The 21554-nt window shown below is 52.8% G+C and overlaps 1 protein-coding gene across 1 annotated transcript in view; it reads left to right on the top strand.

Annotated features, from left to right (window-relative positions):
* Nucleotides 1-21554, top strand: part of SNRNP200 (small nuclear ribonucleoprotein U5 subunit 200) — a 38264-nt gene that overhangs the window by 10674 nt on the left and 6036 nt on the right. The window contains exons 13-33 of the mRNA XM_077805930.1: nucleotides 2061-2216; nucleotides 2609-2779; nucleotides 3085-3278; nucleotides 4276-4399; nucleotides 5004-5153; nucleotides 5528-5638; nucleotides 7548-7679; nucleotides 8626-8814; nucleotides 9823-10020; nucleotides 10546-10698; nucleotides 10868-10948; nucleotides 11350-11433; nucleotides 11987-12093; nucleotides 12697-12815; nucleotides 14097-14251; nucleotides 14701-14890; nucleotides 15586-15759; nucleotides 18298-18458; nucleotides 19916-20143; nucleotides 20667-20858; nucleotides 20942-21120. Of these exons, the coding sequence (XP_077662056.1) occupies nucleotides 2061-2216; nucleotides 2609-2779; nucleotides 3085-3278; nucleotides 4276-4399; nucleotides 5004-5153; nucleotides 5528-5638; nucleotides 7548-7679; nucleotides 8626-8814; nucleotides 9823-10020; nucleotides 10546-10698; nucleotides 10868-10948; nucleotides 11350-11433; nucleotides 11987-12093; nucleotides 12697-12815; nucleotides 14097-14251; nucleotides 14701-14890; nucleotides 15586-15759; nucleotides 18298-18458; nucleotides 19916-20143; nucleotides 20667-20858; nucleotides 20942-21120 (3248 nt within the window). The remainder of the gene's footprint in view (nucleotides 1-2060; nucleotides 2217-2608; nucleotides 2780-3084; nucleotides 3279-4275; nucleotides 4400-5003; nucleotides 5154-5527; nucleotides 5639-7547; nucleotides 7680-8625; nucleotides 8815-9822; nucleotides 10021-10545; nucleotides 10699-10867; nucleotides 10949-11349; nucleotides 11434-11986; nucleotides 12094-12696; nucleotides 12816-14096; nucleotides 14252-14700; nucleotides 14891-15585; nucleotides 15760-18297; nucleotides 18459-19915; nucleotides 20144-20666; nucleotides 20859-20941; nucleotides 21121-21554) is intronic.

The raw sequence follows: 21554 nt of genomic DNA, 5'->3' as shown, positions 1-21554 counted from the left end.
AGGAATCATCAAGTGATCCATCCACTGTCTCCCAATCCCAGCTTCTGGCAAACAGAGGCTCGGGACACCATCCCTGCCCATCCAGGCTAATAGCCATTGGTGGACCTGTCCTCCATGAACGTACCTAGTTCTTTTTTGAACCCTGTTATAGTCTTGGCCTTCACAACATCCTCTGGCAAAGAGTTCCACAGGTTGACTGTGTGTTGTGTGAAGAAAGACTTCCTTTTGTTTGTTTTAAACTACTCCGTATTAATTTCATTTGGTGACCCCTAGTTCTTGTGTTATGAGAAGGAGTAAATACACTTCCTTATTTACTTTCTCCACACCAGTCATGATTTTATAGACCTCTATAATATCCCCCCTTAGTCGTCTCTTTTCCAAGCTGAAAAGTTCCAGTCTTATTAATCTCTCCTCATACGGAAGCCATTCCATACCCCTAATCATTTTTGTTGCCCTTTTCTGAACCTTTTCCAATTCCAGTATCTCTCTTTTGAGATGGGGTGACCACATCTGCACACAGTATTCAAGATGTGGGCATACCATGGATTTATATAGAGGCAACATGATATTTTCTGTCTTCTTATCTATCCCTTTCTTAATGATTCCCAACATTCTGTTCTCTTTTTTGACGGCTGCTGCACATTGAGTGGATGTTTTCAGAGAACTCTCCACAATGACTCCAAGATCTCTCTCTTGAGTGATAACGGCTAATTTAGACCCCATCATTTTATATGTATAGTTGGGATTATGTTTTCCAATGTGCATTACTTCGCATTTATCAACATTGAATTTCATCTGCCATTTTGTTGCCCAGTCACCCAGTTTTGAGAGATCCTTTTGTAGCTCTTCACAGTCTGCTTTGGACTTAACTATCTTGAGTAGTTTTATGTCATCTTAGTGCGGGGGCTGGCTCATTCTTAGAGGGGAATCTGTCTTTGGCTTCTGTGAGGAGGCTGTGGATTTGATGGGGCTGATTCAATGTATGTACCAGGGTGTAATCCAGACCGGTGGAGGGCTGTGTTATCCCCTGTCCTGCAACCTTGGGTGCCTTACAATGCCTTGCTGCTGTAGCTCCTTCTTGGGCTGCTCATCAACAGCCTTCCAGCATGCAAGCCACAGCCTGACTCTCACCAGCCTTGGTTATATTGCAGGGTGACCCCAACACTCCCCCAGTCCTAGAGTTTCCACTAGAAATGTATGTCCTGTGCTTCCCAGCGCTCTCCTGGTTAGTACAAATATATTAAATACGTAGTTTTTTTAAAGGAATCATATGGCGGCTTCTTCTGTCAAAGTTATTCAGATAGTTTAACTTAAAACACACTGGATTAGCTAAAACAGTAAAACAAGTTTATTTAATACAAAGAGGTAAATTTTAAGTGAGTACAAATAATGAGGCATAAAAGTCAGAAATGGTTACAAGAAAAATAAAGGCAAGAGATTTACTAATACCTTTCTTAACAAACCAGATTAGATTCAAGCAAAGTTTCTTACCATGCGCTCCGGCAGATTACTGACCAAACCCTCCCCCATAGTCCAACGCCTGCTTCCCTTGTCTCTTCAGGCTCAGTGAATATGATAGGGAGGGAGAGGGGGGTGTCTGCGGGGTCTCTCCTTGTCATTTCAGTCCCTCTCTTGAAAAACATTTCCAGCTGAGACAAGAGCCAAAGTGTCTAGTGGAGGGATGTTCCCTGCTGTTGTCCCCCCCCCCCACCCACTGGTTGAACTTCCTTTGTCTTCCCTTCCTGCTTGATGACAGTTTCCTGCTTAAATGCAAATTAAGCAGAGCACATGCTCCTTTGTTTAGGACAGACCTGTTTGTCAATGTCTTTTTGGGCAGGGCTTTGGGGTTTGGAACGTGTGTTGTGAACGCCTTTCAGGGGAATCTTATAACTTTCTTATAACTTCACATATAATGTTGCACACACGTTTTACCAGGCCAATACTGATTAACAAATTATGAGGTTTTTTTTTTAAATTGATACCTTACAAGGCGCAGTTTATACAGAGATTATTACAACGGTGTGTAGGGTGTGACTACAGAGATGTATTCTGTCTCCCAGGGTGCGGGGAAGACCAATGTCGCTCTGATGTGCATGTTACGCGAGATCGGGAAGCACATCAACATGGATGGAACCATCAACGTGGACGACTTCAAAATCATCTACATTGCCCCTATGAGGTCTCTGGTGCAGGAGATGGTGGGCAGCTTTGGGAAGGTAATGGAATGACTCCGGTCTAGTCCTGCGGGGGAGGGGGAGTGGAGCAAGGACTTGGAGCTTTGCCCCTGTGAGGTCTGTACTCAGAAGGGCCCCAGCTCAGCTCTAGCATTAAAGGGTATCAAGCCTTGGGAGGAGAGGGTGTTGTGCCTGGTATTCCCTGTTCCCTTGGGCCTGATGCCTCCATTCCAAGCTTTGTGGTTCAGCACCATAGAGGAAGAATCTGTGTCTTGCTTAATGCCATGGTGCGGAAAACCCTATTTGTAGTCTTGGGAGAGGTATGCAATTATGCATGCGATTTTCCCAAAGCTGCTGCTTAGGCCCTTTCATTTTGCGGTCTCCTCACCTGCACTGGGCTCTCATCCAGCCTAACCATACTTGGTTTTTCCTAGCGCCTGGCCACTTACGGCATCAATGTGGCCGAGCTGACTGGAGACCATCAGTTGTGTAAGGAAGAAATCAATGCTACCCAGATCATCGTCTGCACCCCCGAGAAGTGGGACATCATCACTCGCAAGGGAGGGGAGCGCACCTATACCCAGCTGGTGCGCCTCATTATCCTGGTGAGTAGCAGTAATGTCTCCCCAAGTGCCCTGAAAGATGGTGACGCTGGCTGTGACTGCACTTCGAGAAGTGCCTCGTGGCACCTCAGCAGCAGGGGTTATGTCAGGGTCTCTGCGGTCTCTGAGGAGGCCATAATTGATGTGAGACTTCATCTGGGAGTGGTGGATGGGTGGGTGTTTAAACCTATGCAAGCCCAGCCATGCAGTTCCAGCAGGGAATACGAATGAACCAGACATGCAGCAAAGAAGTGAGTCAAGCCTTTCCCCTTGGAAGTCAACCTCTTCCCACCACTTTTTTCCTCTAGGATGAGATCCACCTACTGCATGACGACCGGGGCCCTGTCTTGGAGTCCTTGGTCGCTAGAGCCATCCGCAACATTGAGATGACCCAGGAGGATGTGAGGCTTGTTGGCCTGAGTGCCACTCTCCCAAACTATGAGGATGTAGCTACGTTCCTGAGAGTGGACCCTGTCAAAGGCTTATTCTACTTTGATAACAGGTGCGGGAAAGGTTGGGAAGAGCCTTTTATAATCCAGTTGGGGAAGCAGCCAGGATCTTTGGTGAGATCTTTATGGGGAGGTGGTTTAAAAAGTAATCGTAAATAAGTTGGTGGTGCCAGGGTTTCATTGGGCATCCAGCCTGGTTTAACTGGCCACGGGATGAGCTTGTGGCTTCTAGGGAGATCCGTTTAGACTCTGTAGGTCCAGGATCGCATCCCTGAAATGCACCCTAGGGGTGTTTTCCTGAGGTGGTGTGACTACTCGTTATACTTAACCTTAAGATTTTGTTATGGTTATTTTTAGGGAAAGTCAGGGACAGGTCACAGGCAACAAACAAAAATTTACAGAAGCTTGTGACCTGTCCCTGACTTCCTAAAAATAACTGACAAAATGGGTGGTTTGGGCTCCAGGGTCCCTCAGGAGCCGGCAACGGCTTGGAGTTCCTGGGCCCACGGTTGGGAGCTGCGGGGTCCTCCAGCCAGCTGACAGCTGCAGCCCCACCGCCCCAGGACTGAAGTGGAAAATGTCATGGAGGTCTCTGGAAGTCACGGATTCCGTGACATAATCTTAGCCTTAGTTATATTCATACCTGGGTTCAGAACATAAGCTTGGAGGTGAAGAAAAGGGATTCTCCACCCCAATCTGCTGCAGAAGCTTTTTGGGGGAAGCTTTGAATGGCTCTGAGGTGGCTTGCAAAGTTTCATCCATATCTGAGGACGTGCCTCCAGGGAATGGACTCAAGTGACCGTTGAATACTGCTGCCGTAGAACTAAAACAAGGAGACAGTGCTTGGCCAGAACGTGACTCACTGAATCTTTGTGTGTTGGACTAGAACAGGAGGGTATTTAGCATGGAGTCTCTGTGGAGGGGCTATATTGAAGCTTGCGAAGGGATCTGCACGGTAATTCTTGAATAGAAACCATCTGATCTGTGGCAGAAATCCATAGCGTGGAGGTGCCATTCCAGCCAGTTCATGCTACCTGCTTCTCATTGCAGCTTTCGCCCAGTGCCTCTGGAGCAGACCTATGTGGGAATCACTGAGAAGAAAGCAATCAAGCGCTTCCAGATCATGAATGAGATTGTCTATGAGAAGATTATGGAGCATGCTGGGAAGAACCAGGTAGGCCTGACGTTCTGCTGGTATTTTACTTGCTGGTGCATTTAAGCCTCTTGGTTATGGTGCACTGGTGATAAGCTTTTTCTCTTTACATTTGTCCCGTGGGTTCTGCTCCCAGCTCCAGAACTGCTGCACTCTCTGTCTGTGGATAGAAGTGTAGATCTGTGCTGGCTACTAGCAGCTGAGGCAGGGATATGTACCCCCAAACTGCTGTTTCTCCCCCTGCTGACCATCCAGCATGAGCACTTCTGTTCTTCCCATGTGGCTGTGCCTCACCCCAACCTCTCTGGTCAGAGCTGGCTGGAGCTCCCTCCTGAGCCAGCTCACTGAGCCCACAGTCCCTTCCAGAGCCAAGTGTCTCTCCTCTTCCAGCATTAAACGGTTTTCTCTTGGGGTGCTCCCATTACCAGGCCAGCAGCTCCAGCCCAGACCTGCTGCATCAGCACCATGCCCCAGTGTGTCTTCTAGACCACGCTTTTGCGCCATAGTCACCTCGCTTTCCTGAGCACAGGGAATGGGCTGGGGGAGAACTCTTGCCAGCTGCAGCTGCCATGGCCTCCTCCCCCCCCCCCCCGCCGATAACAGTGCTGTGTGGTACGTTTGACAGGTGCTGGTGTTCGTTCACTCCAGGAAGGAGACAGGGAAGACGGCCCGAGCCATCAGGGACATGTGTCTGGAGAAAGATACACTGGGCCTCTTCCTTCGCGAGGGCTCAGCCTCTACAGAGGTCCTGAGGACAGAAGCTGAGCAGTGCAAGGTATCTGCCTGTAGCCTGGCCGGTGTGGTGTGACAGCCTAACAGACTTGGGGGGGACAAAAATACTGCGGCTCACGTCATAAGCTTGCCACGTTTCCCTAGAATCGAGGTTTCTCTCCCTCTTGTCTCTACACTCACTCACAGCATTCAACCAAAATCTTCTCAGTAGGAACAATGGGACCTGTGTCCTTGTTCCCTGTGGGGGTGTTGGTTTCATGGCAGCGTGAGAGACCAGCGCTTGTTAATGCTCAGGAGCTCAGGCTCAGAGGAATCCCTTCCCTGGTTTGCCCTCCAGGATTTGTCCTGGCCTGCGGTGTGAACTGTGGAGTCGCTCTCTAAAGAGTCTGACTGTAATTAGTTGTCCCTTTGCTGCAGAATCTAGAGCTGAAGGACCTATTGCCATACGGCTTTGCTATTCACCATGCTGGGATGAGCAGAGTAGACCGAACGCTGGTGGAGGATCTGTTTGCTGACAAGCACATTCAGGTGAGTGTGATTATTGCTCCCAGTGGAGCATGTGTGTTCAGCTCAGGCCGGGATCGTCCCTGTGAGACACGTGCGCACTGCTTTAAGTGATGGCTGCTTCAGCATGTGTTGGGATGCTCCACCCGGAGACTAGAAGTGCAAGTCTGTTGATTGTCATGTCTTAATGAAGCTAGGACTCACTGTGAGACTCGAGGCACACAGACTGGGTTCTCTCTGGTCACAGGTCTAGGCAACAACCCAGGTAGCGAATGGGTCAGTGAACAGGGGCATGGCTAGGATAGGGGAAGGAAGCCTTTCCTCTAAGCTTAGATGGGTATCCATGCTCTCGGATATCCCTTTAGCTGGCGCTCTCACCAGCAGCCTGTGGGCTTCCACCTTGGTTACTGTCATGGAGGATCATCTAGGACTAGTTCCTGACTTTAACGAACCTCTGTGACTACTTCTGCTTCAGCCACGGCGGTGGGGGCTGGAGCTGGCAGATTTTTGTTTATTGCCTGCGTCCTGTCTGTGACTTTGATCTGAACCGTATTCATGTCCTGGTACTCCGTTTCTCCCTGTGGCGTGATGCGTGAGTGATGCAGCTGTGGTAGTTAGCCCTGCCTGCTGCCCGCAAGGATGCAGTGGCTTTGTAGGGAAGATGTCCTGTTGTGGGAAGAGCAGGGTTCTGCTGAGCACAGGATAACATTGTCCCTTTACCCCCACTTTGTAAAGAACTTTGGGGGCAGTGAGACTGAGGTCCTATTTTACAGCTGGAGAAACTAAGGGCTGGAAAGGGTAATTGCCCTTAGACTTGTGACTTCTCTGGGGCAGGGAGAGTATTTGCCCTGGGTTGGGGCAGTGTCCAGCACAGTGGAGTCCTGGCCCATGACATGGGCTCCTCGGTGCTACTGCAGTATAAATAAGAGGGAATGCTGTGATAGATGACAACACATGCCTTACGATATCCTGAATGAACTTCCCTGAGAGCTTGTCTACATTAGGAACACTCCAGGGGCCCAGTTGTAGTGCTTCAGTGTAGACAATGCCACCACCTCTGGGAGAGGTTCTCCCATCGCGGTACTTAACCCACCTCCTCAAAGGCTAGCTAGGCCAGCAGAAGAATTCTTCCATCCGCCTCGTGCTGTCTTCACCGGGGGTTAGCTCAGCGTGGCTGAGTCTCACAGGAGTGTAGATTCTTCAAGAAAACCCATTGTCTACGAATGACCTACTCCTGGACACTCCAGCTCAAAGACCCCTGAACGGTATAAAGTGGGGGACTAACCCTGTCTGGGTGTGCTTGTTCTGAGCTGAAGCTGTGATGAACTGGTAACCCCACGGAATCCCTCGGGTGGGGGCTGAAGGACTGCTCCTGCCAGAATTCATGTGCGGGTTGAGATGAACCCTGGTAAGCTTAGTACCATGTGTGTGGGTTCTTTGATCGTGTTTCTCTGGAGTGCTTTTCACTTGAAGAGTAAAGTAGGCTTGCACAGGAAGTGCTGTGTGGTACCTTTTTACCGGCTCTGAAGAGAAAAGCCGGTGCCCTGTCAGTATCTCTGCTGGGACGCTGAGGCAGGGAGCTGTGGAGTCTGGAAGTACCTGGTCAGAATGAAGAGAGTTGCGGGTCTCCACACAGAAAGGCAGTGCCTGGGAGCCGGAAACCTCCAGGGTGCTCTTGGCTGGACTGTGGAGGGGGCATACCGGTGCAGTTGCTCAGAACTGTGACCGGCCTGACGCACCCAAGGTCAGGCAGCCCGTGGCAGATCTGGGGATAGGCCTCAAGTCTCCCAGGCTGGGGTCCTCTCCACTGAGCTCTGGGTGTGTGGAAGGAGACTTTCCGGCACACTGGTCCTGTTGGAGCAAGAGCCAGTATCTGCTGGGGTTTCCTGTGGGAACGAGCGAGTGAACCAGCCCCGCTGTGTTTCTGCTCCAGGTTCTGGTCTCCACAGCGACGCTGGCCTGGGGTGTGAACCTTCCCGCGCACACTGTCATCATCAAAGGGACACAGGTGTACAGCCCGGAGAAGGGCCGCTGGACGGAGCTGGGTGCTCTGGACATCCTGCAGGTAAAGTCCTAGTGGTAAAGCTGCTCTGACCATCCCGAGCAGGTTCCTCTCCTATTGGAATCTGCCTCCTGAGTCCTCCCATGTGATCAGCCACAGCTGCCACCGCTTCCCATAGCTAAGGGTCCGTGTTGGTCATGGAGGTCACGGATTCCGTGACTTTTGATCTCCGTGCCTGCTTCAGTGGCCGGGGCACGTAGCCCGGGAGCCACCTGAGAAGCTCGGACAGCCCCTGCACCAGGCACGCTGGCTGCTGCTGGGGCAGTATTGGGCTCCCCTGCCCCCCAGTAGCAGGAGTTTGGGTGTGGGGGTGCTCAGGGCTGGGGATTGGAATGCAGGGTGGTGCTTTCCTGGGGGGGGCTCCCCAGAAGGGCGACAGCAACCCCCCTCCCTCAGCTCCTAGCTCCATGTGCTGCCTCCGCCCGCAGGCACCACCCCTGCAGCTCTCATTGGCCAATGGGAGCTGCAGAACCAGGGCTTGGGGCAGAGCGACAGGTTGCTGCTTCCCTAGGAGCTAGGTAGGGAGCCTGCCCGCGGCACCCCCCGAGCTGTCCTCCCAAGGTGCCCCCCTTTCTCCTCCCTCCCCCCCCCCCCCAAAAAAAATAAAAAATTGTAGTCGGGTGTATAGTAAAAATCATGGACAGGTCACGGGTTGTGAATTTTTATCCATGGTTTTTACTAAAAAAGTACCTGTGACTAAAACGTAGCCTCCCCCATAGCCAACCACCCCCGGCTGGACTGTCTTGACTGTTTGAGCTGAACCCCAGAATAAGTGTGCTGGTAGGAGTGAGGAGAGAGGAATGACCTCCCCGCACCATGTACACCTCCCGCTCTGTCGTGGGTAGCTGAGCACTGACTGGCTTGTGGCACCGCAGTTAGGGAAATGTTTTGCTGTTGGCTAGGCTGAAAGCTCTTCTCTGCATCTAATTAAGCCTTTTATTTGTCCTAGATGCTTGGCCGTGCTGGGAGACCCCAGTACGACACAAAGGGCGAGGGGATCCTCATCACGTCGCACGGAGAGCTGCAGTATTACCTTTCCCTACTCAACCAGCAGCTCCCTATCGAGAGTCAGATGGTGTCGAAGCTGCCAGATATGCTGAATGCAGAGGTGGTGCTGGGGAATGTCCAGAACGCAAAGGTGAGAGTCTGGTTGCGTCATCCCTCCCACCCCCCAATTGCACCTTTGTATAGAAATGTTCACAACACACCTGAACCCTGGGCCTGGCGGAGAGAAGGGTGTCCTGTCTTCTGTGGCCATTCCTGGTGGCTTGCTGGACAGACTGCTCGGAAAGGCACAGAACACACTGGCCTGCCCTGGACAATCTCTTGCATCTCCATGTGCCTTCTAGTGCTGTCGATAGGGGTAGCAGAAAACCCAGCCCCGTCACTGAAAAGGGCATGGTGCTTGATATAGATGTGCAGATTGTAAAAGGGATGGAGCACGCATTCAATCCAGCGTAGGACTGGGGTTTGTGTGTAAATCGAAATTGTCTGTAAGTGAAGCATTTTGGCTATTTCATGACCTTTGGCTTCCAGTTGGTGCCTGAGCTGGGGAGAGAATAGTTTTTGCTCCCTGGTCCAGGATAGGCGCTTAGAAAAATGTATTCGCCCTGAAGGCATTTACATTAAACTGTGATCTGTCCGTTTCTGGATCGCCGCTTGGTCTTCACAGTATTCCCCTGCTTATGGCTAGCTTTCTTGGCTGGAATCTCTTTACATTGCAGTGTGGTTTTGCTGGCCAGGGTGTCTGAGATGAGCACTCTCTGGCACGTGAATGTGGGGCGCCCAGCTCTGAGGATAGGGAGCGTTTATTTTGCACTTTGATGGTTCTGCAGATAATGGCCCCTAACCCTAAGACAGGAGGAGTGCAGGAAAGCGGCTTGTACTCAGGAGGGTGCAGGTTAAGGTCAGTTATGACAGTCTGCCAGGGGTAGGAGCTGCCTCTTCTCCGCTTCCAGTTTTTTCTAGTTCTGATGTTTCATGAGGCCTCAGACTTTAAAACTGCCCCCCAGTTACTTGATCTAGGTGGGGTCACATCATGGTAAGTTTTGGGCCTTGAACCAATGGTCTCCGTAACTTCCTGCTTCAGGGACAGTAGTGTGCCCACTCAGCTGAAATATCCCTGGTTCTCGGTGTTTGTCCATAGGATGCAGTGAACTGGCTGGGCTACGCCTACCTGTACATCCGAATGCTGCGCTCCCCATCGCTCTATGGGCTCTCTCACGATGACCTGAAGGGAGACCCCTTGCTGGACCAGCGCCGGCTGGATTTGGTTCACACTGCAGCACTGATGCTAGACAAGAACAATCTTGTGAAGTACGATAAGAAGACGGGGAACTTCCAGGTGAGGCAGGGGAAGGGTGGGGACTCACTGAAGCCAGATGGGGAGAAGGGTGCGAGCTGCCTCCTAGAGGTGGCTATAGATCAGCCACAGCGGGTGTTTGGGGAGCGTAGCGGCTGCTGCCTTCCAGCCCGGAGCTCTAGGGAGTCACTGATCTGAAGAGACGGAAGGGGTGGGTTGAAGTAGCTCCAAATGTCGGTATCCTCGTGTACGCTGCTGCCTCCTTGTTGAGCAAATTGCCATCGCGGCCTGGGTTTCCTCCGCTTTGGAGATGGAAGTAGAGAGGCTGGGGCTGAGGGAGGGATCTGTGTCCCTGACAAGATTAATGTTCTCCCTGAGCGATTCCTGGCTCCTCAGGGACTCTGCTCCACATGTCAGGAGCCTCTGTGCTTGCCAGCTTCATTACGCATCTTCCAGCGAGCTCCAGGCCGCTCCTTTCTGCCTGGCTCAGCCCCCTGATCAGCCAGAGGGTCTCACTCCACCACCACAAACTAGAGTTACTCCTTCCTCCCTCCCTCCCTCCTCCAGGTGACTGAGCTGGGCCGCATTGCCAGCCACTACTACATCACCAACGAGACCGTGCAAACCTACAACCAGCTCCTGAAGCCCACCTTGAGTGAAATCGAGCTTTTCCGGGTCTTCTCCCTGTCCTCTGAGTTCAAGAACATCACTGTGCGGGAGGTATGGCTCGGGGGCTGGCCGGGAGGGTGCATGCTGAGGCAGGAGAGGTGCTCCCAGGATCTTCTCTCCTGGACCCTGGAGGAGTGCCAGGTTGTTGTTTCCCTGGTTCAGAGGGATTGTATGCGATAACCCAAGCTGGCTTCACCTCCCACCCCTTCTCTCCCTGCAGGAAGAGAAGCTGGAGCTCCAGAAGCTGCTGGAGCGAGTCCCAATTCCAGTGAAGGAGAGCATTGAGGAGCCCAGTGCCAAGGTGAGCCGCCCCTCTGCCCGCCCTCCTTGGCTCTGTGTGAGAGGAGAGCACTGTGGCACTGAACTACTCCCTGCTTCTGTTCTGTGGTTTAGGGAATGCTTGATCCTGTTGCCCTGCCCCCCTTCCCTTTGTGCAGTGTCCTGGACAGGAGCATGGGTTGCTTGAAAGCAGAGCCACGCACAGACAGATGCTTCAAGAATGATTGGGCTGATTGGGTCAGGCTGGACTACTTTCCTGCACTGGGGGGTGGGAAGGAACTCAGTAACTCCCCCAGTACTGTTGCGAGCCCTGACCAGCTAGGAGCTCTTCCTTCCCTCCCACCCCTCTTCCCCAAAGATGGGAGGCTCTCAGCTGATACCCCGTTAAGGCTTTGCTCTAACTCCTGTTCTTGCCGTCTGTAGATCAATGTGCTCCTGCAGGCCTTTATCTCCCAGCTGAAGCTGGAAGGGTTTGCTCTGATGGCAGACATGGTGTATGTCACCCAGGTGAGTAGGAACTTCCGTGGGTAGAAAATCGGCCACTGTCTCGGAATGACCCTCTCTCTGCCCCAGTGCCCTTATGTGCAAGGTGGGGATAATGCCTGCTCCTCGGGGGCTGGGAGGGTTAATTGCTTTGATGGTTAAGAGGGCTGTGAATTTGTAAGGGGGGCTAATTCCTGTCAGCTGGGTGGTGGCCCTCTTCGAACTCGCCATGCTCTGCTCATTAATAAATGAATACATGAAAATTACTGCAGGCGAAAGCTAATTTAGTTTGGAGAGACGCGACCTCCGGGTCTTAACTCTGCAACAGATCTTGAATCTGAAATATTGACAGATTAAGTAACCTTAACACACACCAAGTCGCTGGCTATAGATGGCCCAAGGATTGCCAGTCGTGTGGCTGGATGGTGGAGTTGGTGGGCAGGAGGAGCCGTTTCTCAGATTGGGGTAGGAGCAGGGCAGTTAGTTGTGAACTGGAAATCCCCAAAGCCTGGTCCCCCAGTGGCTGTTAAGCACACTGATCCCCAGGGCTCTGACAGCTTTCTTGTGTCCCTGGCAGTCTGCTGGGCGGCTGATGCGTGCGATCTTTGAGATTGTCCTGAACCGGGGCTGGGCACAGCTCACCGACAAGACTCTGAACCTCTGCAAGATGATTGACAAGCGGATGTAAGTGACGGCTCCGTGGCGCTCTGATTTCTGACGTGCCGCAGGCTTACCGCCTGTAACCAGGCCAGGTGTCTGATCTGCCCTGGGGGCACCGCTGACCTCCCGGTGCTCTGACCAGAGAGGCTGGTGGCAAGTGGGAGGATCGCGAGTGCAGGAACATTGACGGGAACCATACTGAGTTCTCTACAGGCCAGCGAGTGATGAGGGACGAGAGAGTAACCTTAATTCCTGGGACAGCCTGGATGCCGGCTGCCCTCTGTGCAGTTGGCATGGATGCACCTGCAGAGATTGTCTCTCAGCCAGAGAAAGTGTGTCGTATCCCGGGGCTCTTGGAGCCTGAATTCCGCGTCCCATGAATGTGGACGTGCTGTCAGGGGCTCTGATTGTAGGGAATGGAGGAGCACAGTCTCTGGGCTCATGGGAATGACGGCCTTACCCGAGTAGGGGGGAAAGATGAGCTGTGGTGGGGTATGGGTGCTTGTAATGGCACGGTTGAAACGGCTGGCGTCTTTCTCGGTGGGGGGATGTACGCACATGCCTACAGGTATCCCGATGGCGCTGGCTATCCCCTTGCTAACTCCGGCGTCCCACTCGCCCCCCTAGGTGGCAGTCCATGTGCCCCTTGCGCCAGTTCAGGAAACTGCCTGAGGAGGTGGTGAAGAAAATCGAGAAGAAGAACTTCCCATTTGAACGTCTCTATGACCTGAACCACAATGAAATCGGTATGGGAAGGGGGGCGTCTGTACCAAGGGGGTCCCTGCATTCGAGCCACTCACAGCTTTCATCGCTCTCCCTTTGCTTTTCCCCACGGGCAGGGCAGCTCTGGAGAAGGCAGCGGGAGGGTGGTAGAGGGTACTGCTCTTTTGCTTGCCAGCTCCATATCCTCCCAGAGCAAAGGGTGTCAGGGGATTGCGACAGAGGGCAGCTCGCCTACTTCCCAGATCACCCGTGTGGTCAGATGTTGGCTGCGGGTGTGTTCTCTCCGGCCAGACAGCAGGCTCAGTTACACTGCCCAGTAAGCGCAGACTCCGTTCGTAGGGAAGGAACTTGGACAGGTTGATTATCGACGAAGCTCAGCATTGGGGCCTTATACTTCAGTGCGTGTATGCCCGTGACAGTGGACACAGCACAGCTAGCGGGACTTTCCACTATCCCCTCGGCTGGCCGAAGACACTCCTGGTGAGACCCTGCTTTATACGCCGAGACAAACCAGTTCCGTACCGCCTCTCTGGCATATCTGAGTGCCACCCATTGCCTTGTACCTGTTGGTTTACTCAGAACAGCTCTATCCTTCATGCTGTCATCCTGACCTAACCTTTAAGATAGGTTAGCATGTTCCTGTTATCTCAGGGGAATGTGTTAGTATCGGGGTGTTCTGGTACCCCCCTTTTGGAATGTGTTTGCGTGTAGCTTCTTGTACCTAGCGCTGCTCGGGAATGTGTGTTTCTGCAATAGCAGCCCTGTGCTTGCCAGATTCTGTGAGCAGGACCTGCCTCTTGCTCACAACTTAACTTTGCTTTAGAGCAGCTAAGCTTTGACCCCTACTTCAGCTCAGGCCTTTGATACAAGACCTTACGTCTCAGGCCTTCTTTCTACTACAACCTACCCCTAGGTTCTGTCTCTGTTAGGTCATTGCCTGGCTTCTGCGTCCTTAGCCTTTCCCTGGGACCAGATGGATGCACTTGTTGCTGGATCTTATACATCGACTGTAAAGCTCCTCAGGGCACCGAACAGCCTTTTGTTTGTACAGTGCCTAGCACATTGGGGGCTGGATGAGGGCCCATTGGTGCTTCCACAATACATATAACATCCAGGGAATGGGTTTGGCCTGAGGGCATTGCTGTGGGAACGGGTGCCCTCGGATCACGATGCTCCCAATGTGAAACAGCTGCTTCTCCTTGAGGATGCCCTTGAATTGGAGAAGCACTGAGCTTGTGGGTCCATCTGCTTGCCCGTTCTCTTCCCCCAAGGGCTGCCCATAACATTTGTGTCCTGCATTACAGGGGAGCTCATTCGGATGCCGAAGATGGGCAAGACGATCCACAAGTACGTTCATCTGTTCCCAAAGCTGGAGCTGTCTGTCCATCTCCAGCCTATCACCAGGTCCACCCTGAAAGTGGAGCTGACCATCACCCCTGACTTCCAGTGGGATGAGAAGGTGAGAGGTGCCCCCGGAGACACGCAGTCCTGGCTGACCAGGTCACAGGGAGGGCGGCAGCTTGATGGCAGATTGGAAAACCATCCATTTAGCTGGAGAGAAGGTTAAGGGGTGACTTCATCACAGCCGATAAGTCCCTACCTGGGGAAGGAAGATTTAATACGGCTCTGCTTTGGGAATTGTGGGGCCGGTCTGTGGCCTGTGCTATCCAGAGGCTCAGACTGGCAGAGCACAATGGTCCCTTCTGGCCTGGGAATCTGTGAACATCCAGGTGTGCGGTGGGACGGCACCTGAGGAGCAATGTTGCTCTGGAAGAGCTCTAGCTGTGGGTGTGTGGGCAGGGGCATGTGTGGCAAAGCTTGTCTGTGGCTGGCCTCCCCAGCGCAGGGCGGGTCAGAACGGGCGAGATCTGGGTGCTGTGCTGCAAAGCTTGCTGCTGTCTTGTCCAGGTGCACGGCTCGTCTGAAGCCTTCTGGATCCTGGTGGAGGATGTGGACAGTGAAGTGATTCTGCACCACGAGTACTTCCTGCTGAAAGCCAAGTATGCCCAGGACGAGCATCTCATCACCTTCTTCGTGCCGGTGTTCGAGCCGCTGCCCCCGCAGTACTTCATCCGGGTGGTCTCAGACCGCTGGCTCTGTGAGTCTCCACCTGCCCGCCGGGCTGGGGCGTCTTTGTGCTGTATTGCAGGGGCTCGGAGGTGCTGGAGCAGAGCCTTGCCCAAGCTGCAGTGGGGGAAATGCTTTGCCAGCCAAGCAGTGGGGGCAGGTGGCCTCTGGAAGGATCTTTTTATAAGGGAATTTGAACCTTCCCCCGAGGCCCACTGAACTGCACGTGGAATGGGTGGGACGCCTGGAGCTGTGAGCAAGCAGCAAAACCAACGCTGGCTCATGTCCTTGGGACAGAGCAGATACCTGCCTCAGTCACTGGCTGGGGAGACCTGCTGCTGTGCATTGTGGGAGGAGAGAGAGTCAGGCCCAGGTTGGACAGTGGTGGTGATTTGCTGGTGGTGAGTGGCAGCTGAGATCAGTCGGTAGCAAAGGATAGCTTGTCGTGGGGGACAGGGGAGGAATGGGCAGGTGATCACCCCTCCCAGTTTGAAGCAGATGTATTTGCTTTGTGGGAGAAGTTCAGTGCTGGGAGCTGGTATTTCCCCTTGCTAGCAAGGCATTGCAACACCCGGGCACTTTCTGAGGATCTCCCATTGCTGCAGTGATCCCCGACAGTCCCTGGCCCCTACCCCATGGCTCCTGGGTGCTCAGACTCTCCGGTATGTCTGACACGGCTATGGCTGATTCTCTGTACAAACTGTTCTGATTCTCTTTCATTTCCAGCCTGTGAGACGCAGCTGCCTGTGTCCTTCAGGCACCTGATTCTCCCCGAGAAATACCCCCCGCCCACAGAGCTCCTGGACCTGCAGCCGCTGCCCGTGTCCGCTCTGCGTAACAGTGCCTTTGAGAGCCTCTACCAGGACAAGTTCCCCTTCTTCAACCCCATCCAGACCCAAGGTGGGTACAGCTCCCACCCCACGCTGCTCCCTGGGTTGCTGAGAAGCAGGTGGCCCCGCTCCATGGGGTGGGGGTGAATGATCCTCCGCATTAGATATCCTGCCTTCTCTCCCTGCCCTGTGCCTTGGGAAAGAGCAGGCTGCTGGGGTCTGAACAACCTTGGTTTGCCAGAAGGGCTTGATAATCACTGTGATAATCAAAGGCCAAGACCGTACTTTTCACTTCCCAAATGCTGCACCTGGGTAACAGGGATGTCCGGAGCTACAGTAGCTAATGCTCCGGGCAGTAGTGGGAGGGATTGTTTCAGCCTCTAACGACTGCGGTGGGGATAAGAACATGAGAACGGCCGTACTGGGTGAGACCAAAGGTCCATCTCGCCCAGTGTCCTGTCGTCTGACGGTGACCAATGCCAGTGCCCCAGAGGGAATGAACAGAACAGGGAATCATCAAGTGATCCATCCCCTGTCACCCATTCCCAGCTTCTGACAAACAGAGGCTAGGGACCCCATCCCTGCCCATCCTGGCTAATAGCTGTTGATGGACCCATCCGCCATGAATTTACCTAGTTCTTTTTTGAACTCTGTTACAGTCTTGGTGTTCACAACATCCTCTAGCAATGAGTTCCACAGGTTGACTGTGTTGTGTGAAGAAATACTTCCTTTTGTTTGTTTTAAACCTGCTGCCTATTGTCATTTGGTGACCCCTAGTTCTTGTGTTATGTGAAGTAAATAACACCTCCTTATATACTTTCTCCACACCAGTCATGATGTTCTAGAGCTCTGTCATAACCCCCCTTAGTCCCAGTCTGGTTAATCTCTCCTCATACGGAACCTGTTCCATCCCCCTAATCAGTTTTGTTGCCCTTTTCTGAACCTTTTCCAATTCCAATATATCCTTTTTTGAGGTGGGGCAACCATATCTGCATGCACTATTCAAGATGTGGGCGTCCTATGGTGGAGCAGGGAGAGAATCTAAGCTACAAGCCCTTGTGTCAGAGGCTTGAGCTAGAGCAGTGGGCAGTCTCTGCTGATATAAAGCAAAGTTAGCAAGAGTCAGGCTCTGCCTGCGAGCAAGTTCACAGACTCTGGCAAGCACAGGGCTGATCTTGCAGATATTCCTAAGACGTGCTGGGCACAGAGCACGCACGCAAACACCGCCCGGTATCAAATGGTACCAGAACATCCCGATATCAAGGACGGTACAAAAACATTCCCCAAAGATAACAGGAACATTGCCTAAAGATAAGGTCAGGATGACAGTACGCAATAAAGATGTTTTAATCAAACCAACATGTTCAAGGAGACTGGTAATAACTAGCCACATCAGGCGGCAGTAACTAACTATGTCAGGGGGCAGTACTAACTTGTTTGTATCAGGGTGTAAAGATGTATCTCAGGGAGTATCTTTGTCCAGCCGAGTGGGGAATGGAAAGTCCCGCCATTCACTGAGCCGTGTCCATTGTCACAGGCATTCATGTCTTAGTATCCTCATAAAGTCTTCCAGGGCCTATTACCATGCTTTGTCGACAATAAACCTGGCCTGGCGCCTTTGTCCCTTAATGGATCCTGTGGTCATTGGGCGGTTCGCTTAAGGCTGTCTGCGCAGAGCTGGGGCAGCACAAAGGGAGAACGCACACGCAGCCAAACCTCTCACAACACATGGATTTTTCTATTTTCTGTCTTATCTATCCCTTGCCTAACGATTCCCAACATTCTGTTACGTTTTTTGACGGCTGCTTCACATTGAGTGGATGTTTTCAAAGAGCTACCCACAAGGACTCCAAGATCTCTTTCTTGCGTGGCAATGGCTAATTTAGACCCCATCATTTTGTATGTATAATTGGGATGATGTTTTCCATTGTGCATTACTTTGCATTTATCAGCATTGAATTTCTTCTGCCATTTTGTTGCCCAGTCACCCAGTTTTGAGAGATCCTTGTGTAGCTCTTCGCAGTCTGCCTGGGCCTTAACTATCTTGAGTAGTTTTGTGTCATCTCCACTTCACTGTCTACCCCTTTTTCCAGATCATTTATGAATATGTTGAATAGGACTGGTCCCTCTACAGACCCCTGGGGGACACCACTATTTACCTCTCTCCATTCCATAATATACCCATGGGGGCAGATTACCCCACATCTGCCTGGTGGCGGAGATCCTTACACCTTCTTCTGAAGCAACTAGTGTTGTCCTGTTTAGGAGAGAGCCTGTGTTCTGGTCTTAAAATGCTTCCCAGTGCCTGCCAAGTCAACCTGGAAAGAGTCTGCGTTGTAATGCTCCTCCTGTGAGGAATTCCTGTTAGGTGTTTAGAAGTACTGCCCTACTAGCGTCCCTTGGCCTGGAGGGGCCTCCTCTGGGGTGATGGTGCGAGTCTGTCTGCCAGGGCTTTGGCCTGCCAGCAAGGAGGCCAGGGTAATGGGAACCTTGTCCTAGCTGCACTGGGTTGAAATCCAGTGGGCAGTGTGGCTGGGGTTGGCTTTGGCTCAGTGGTACTGCGGCAATTTGGCTACCTGGGGTAACCAAGTGTTCTGTCTCTTTCCAGTGTTTAACACGGTCTATAACAGCGACGACAATGTGTTCGTGGGCGCCCCCACAGGGAGCGGAAAGACCATCTGTGCCGAGTTCGCCATCCTAAGGATGCTGCTCCAGAACTCGGAGGGGCGTTGTGTCTATATCACCCCCATGGAGGCCCTTGCTGAGCAGGTGAGTCCCCACGGCCCTGTCTCCTGGGCGTGGGTTGGATTCCTCCTCCAGCCCGTGTGCTGGGAACTCCCAGGTCCTCAGGAGGTGGTGTGTGGGGTCTCTGTCTCTCTGTTCATAAGAACGGCCATACTGGGTCAGACCAAAGGTCCATCCAGCCCAGTATCCTGTCTACCGACAGTGGCCAATGACAGGTGCCCCAGAGGGAGTGAACCTACCAGGTAATGATCAAGTGATCTCTCTCCTGCCATCCATCTCCACCCTCTGACAAACAGAGGCTAGGGACACCATTCCTTACCCATCCTGGCTAATAGCCATTAATGGACTTAACCTCCATGAATTTATCCAGTTCTCTTTTAAACCCTATTATAGTCCTAGCCTTGACAACCTCCTCAGGCAAGGAGTTTCACAGGTTGACTGTGCGCTGAGTGAAGAAGAACTTCCTTTTATTTGTTTTAAATCTGCTACACATTAATTTCATTTGGTGGCCCCTAATATTATGGGAACAAATAAATAACTTTTCCTTATTCACTTTCTCCACACCACTCATGATTTGATAGACCTCGATCGTATCACCCTTAGTCTCCTCTTTTCCAAGTTGAAAAGTCCTAGCCTCTTTAATCTCTCCTCATGTGGGACCCCTTCCAAACCCCTAATCATTTTAGTTGCCCTTTTCTGATGCCAGTATATCTTTTCTGAGATGAGGGGACCACATCTGCACGCAGTATTCAAGCTGTGGGCGTACCATGGATTTATATAAGGGCAATAAGATATTCTCCGTCTTATTCTCTAGCCCTTTTTTAACGATTCCTAACATCCCGTTTGCTTTTTTGACTGCCGCCACACACTGTGTGGACGTCTTCAGAGAACTATCCACGATGACTCCAAGATCTTTCTCCTGATTAGTTGTAGCTAAATTAGCCCCCATCATTCTGTATGTATAGTTGGGGTTATTTTTTCCATTGTGCATTACTGTACATTTATCCACATTAAATGTCTTTTGCCATTTTGTTGCCCAATCACTTAGTTTTGTGAGATCCTTTTTGAAGTTCTTCACGGTCTGCTTTGGTCTTAATTATCTTGAGCAGTTTAGTATCATCTGCAAACTTTGCCACCTCGCTGTTTACCCCTTTCTCCAGATCATTTATGAATGGGTTGAACAGGTTTGGTCCTAGGACTGACCTTTGGGGAACACCACTAGTTACCCCTCTCCATTCTGAAAATGTACCATTCATTCCTACCCTTTGTTCCCTGTCTTTTAACCAGTTCTCAATCCATGGCAGGATCTTTCCTCTTATCCCATGACAACTTAATTTCCCTGCTTGTACTCTGCTGTCTTGCCCCCTCCCTGCCTCCCCGCAAATGTCCCTGTGACCCGGGGAGTACAAGGAAACGCCAGGGCAATCCCGGCCAAGAGCTCTGGCCCATGGTTAACGGCAGTACCTGCTGTGCCCTGGCAGGTCTTCCTCGACTGGTACGAGAAGTTCCAGGAGCGGCTCAGTAAGAAAGTGGTCTTGTTGACGGGGGAGACCAGCACAGATCTCAAGCTGCTGGGCAAGGGCAACATCATTGTCAGCACCCCCGAGAAGTGGGACATCCTGTCCCGGCGCTGGAAGCAACGCAAGAACGTCCAGAATGTCAACCTCTTCATCGTGGACGAAGTGCACCTCATCGGGGGCGAGAATGGGGTAGGAGGCCAAGGGGGCTGGGCTGCCTTGGCGCAGTTGGGGAGGCCCGCTGGCTCCTTTACCTCAGCCCAAAGCAGTGCCCAGGGAAAGGGGTCGGGGGGAGCTAGACCACTAGGGTGGCTAATCTCGTTCCTGCTGCATGATGTACCTGGGGCAAAAAGCTATTCCAGGGCTGCCCCCTGGACTGCAGTCCTGCTGGGAGCGTACCCCTGGGCCCTGGCACTTAAAGGCCAGCAGCTACAGGGTCAAGTGGGGGGCAAGATCGGGTCTGGGGGGGGGGGGGATGGATGGCCCTCCCCGCTGGAAGTCCTGCAGCTGGCTCGGAGCTGAGAAGGAGGTGGGGCTCTCCACAGAGGCCATGGGAGCCCGGGACAGCAGAGGTGCTGGCCTGCTGCCCTTCTGCAGCCTTGATGGTCATCGCTGAGTGGCTGCTTGGTGCAGGGGCTGGGGAGAGGGCTCAGGCTGACGGGCTCTTCTCCTCTCCACCCCCCCACCTGTAACCTGCCCTCGTGTCCATCCGCAGCCCGTGCTGGAGGTGATCTGTTCCCGGATGCGCTACATCTCCTCCCAGATCGAGCGGCCCATCCGCATCGTGGCCCTGAGCTCCTCGCTGTCCAACGCGAAGGATGTCGCTCACTGGCTGGGCTGCAGCGCCACGTCGACCTTCAACTTCCACCCCAACGTGCGCCCCGTGCCCCTGGAGCTGCACATTCAGGTAGGGACCCGGGAGGAGCCCCCCACCCTGGGGCTTTGGTCGGGGGCTTCACCATTCACTGCCGGCTCCTCTCTTCTACTCAGGGCTTCAACATCAGCCACACGCAGACCCGCCTGCTGTCCATGGCCAAGCCGGTCTATCACGCCATCATGAAGCACTCCCCCAAAAAGCCGGTCATTGTCTTTGTCCCGTCACGCAAGCAGACGCGCCTCACGGCCATAGACATCCTCACCACCTGTGCCTCCGATGTCCAGAGGCAGAGGTACTAGGTCTGGGTGTGGGGCAGGGGGGAGGACTGGACGGGCATTTGGGGTTTTCTCCCTCGTCCCTTCTCTGACCCTTCCCAGTGGAGAAGCCCAGGGGGGCGAGGGGAACGTGCCCTGGATGAGACCAAAGTAAGCTGCTGATCACGTGTGGTCACTGGACGTGCTGAGATCCGCCCTGTAGGGGTGTGTTAATCAGTCCCACTGGCCTGACGATTCCTCTTAGAGCCACTCTCCCCCTGGCCTCCACCTGCATGTTCAGCCACAGAGCTTCACCTTCCCGCTCCATGTCAGACTCCTGTGTGCTGTTAGAAAGCCGCTGTGTTCCATCCCAGAGGTGGCTGCCTTTCAGGCTGGGTTAAGTGACCCTTTGTGTGTGTCATCTAACTCCAGGGGTCGCAGAGCTAGGCACTGAGACCCTGTGAGGCGGGCA

The sequence above is a fragment of the Eretmochelys imbricata genome, chromosome 26, assembly GCF_965152235.1.
Source record: "Eretmochelys imbricata isolate rEreImb1 chromosome 26, rEreImb1.hap1, whole genome shotgun sequence".
In the NCBI taxonomy this organism is placed as follows: domain Eukaryota; kingdom Metazoa; phylum Chordata; order Testudines; family Cheloniidae; genus Eretmochelys; species Eretmochelys imbricata.
This window is presented reverse-complemented; position numbering and strand designations above follow the sequence as displayed.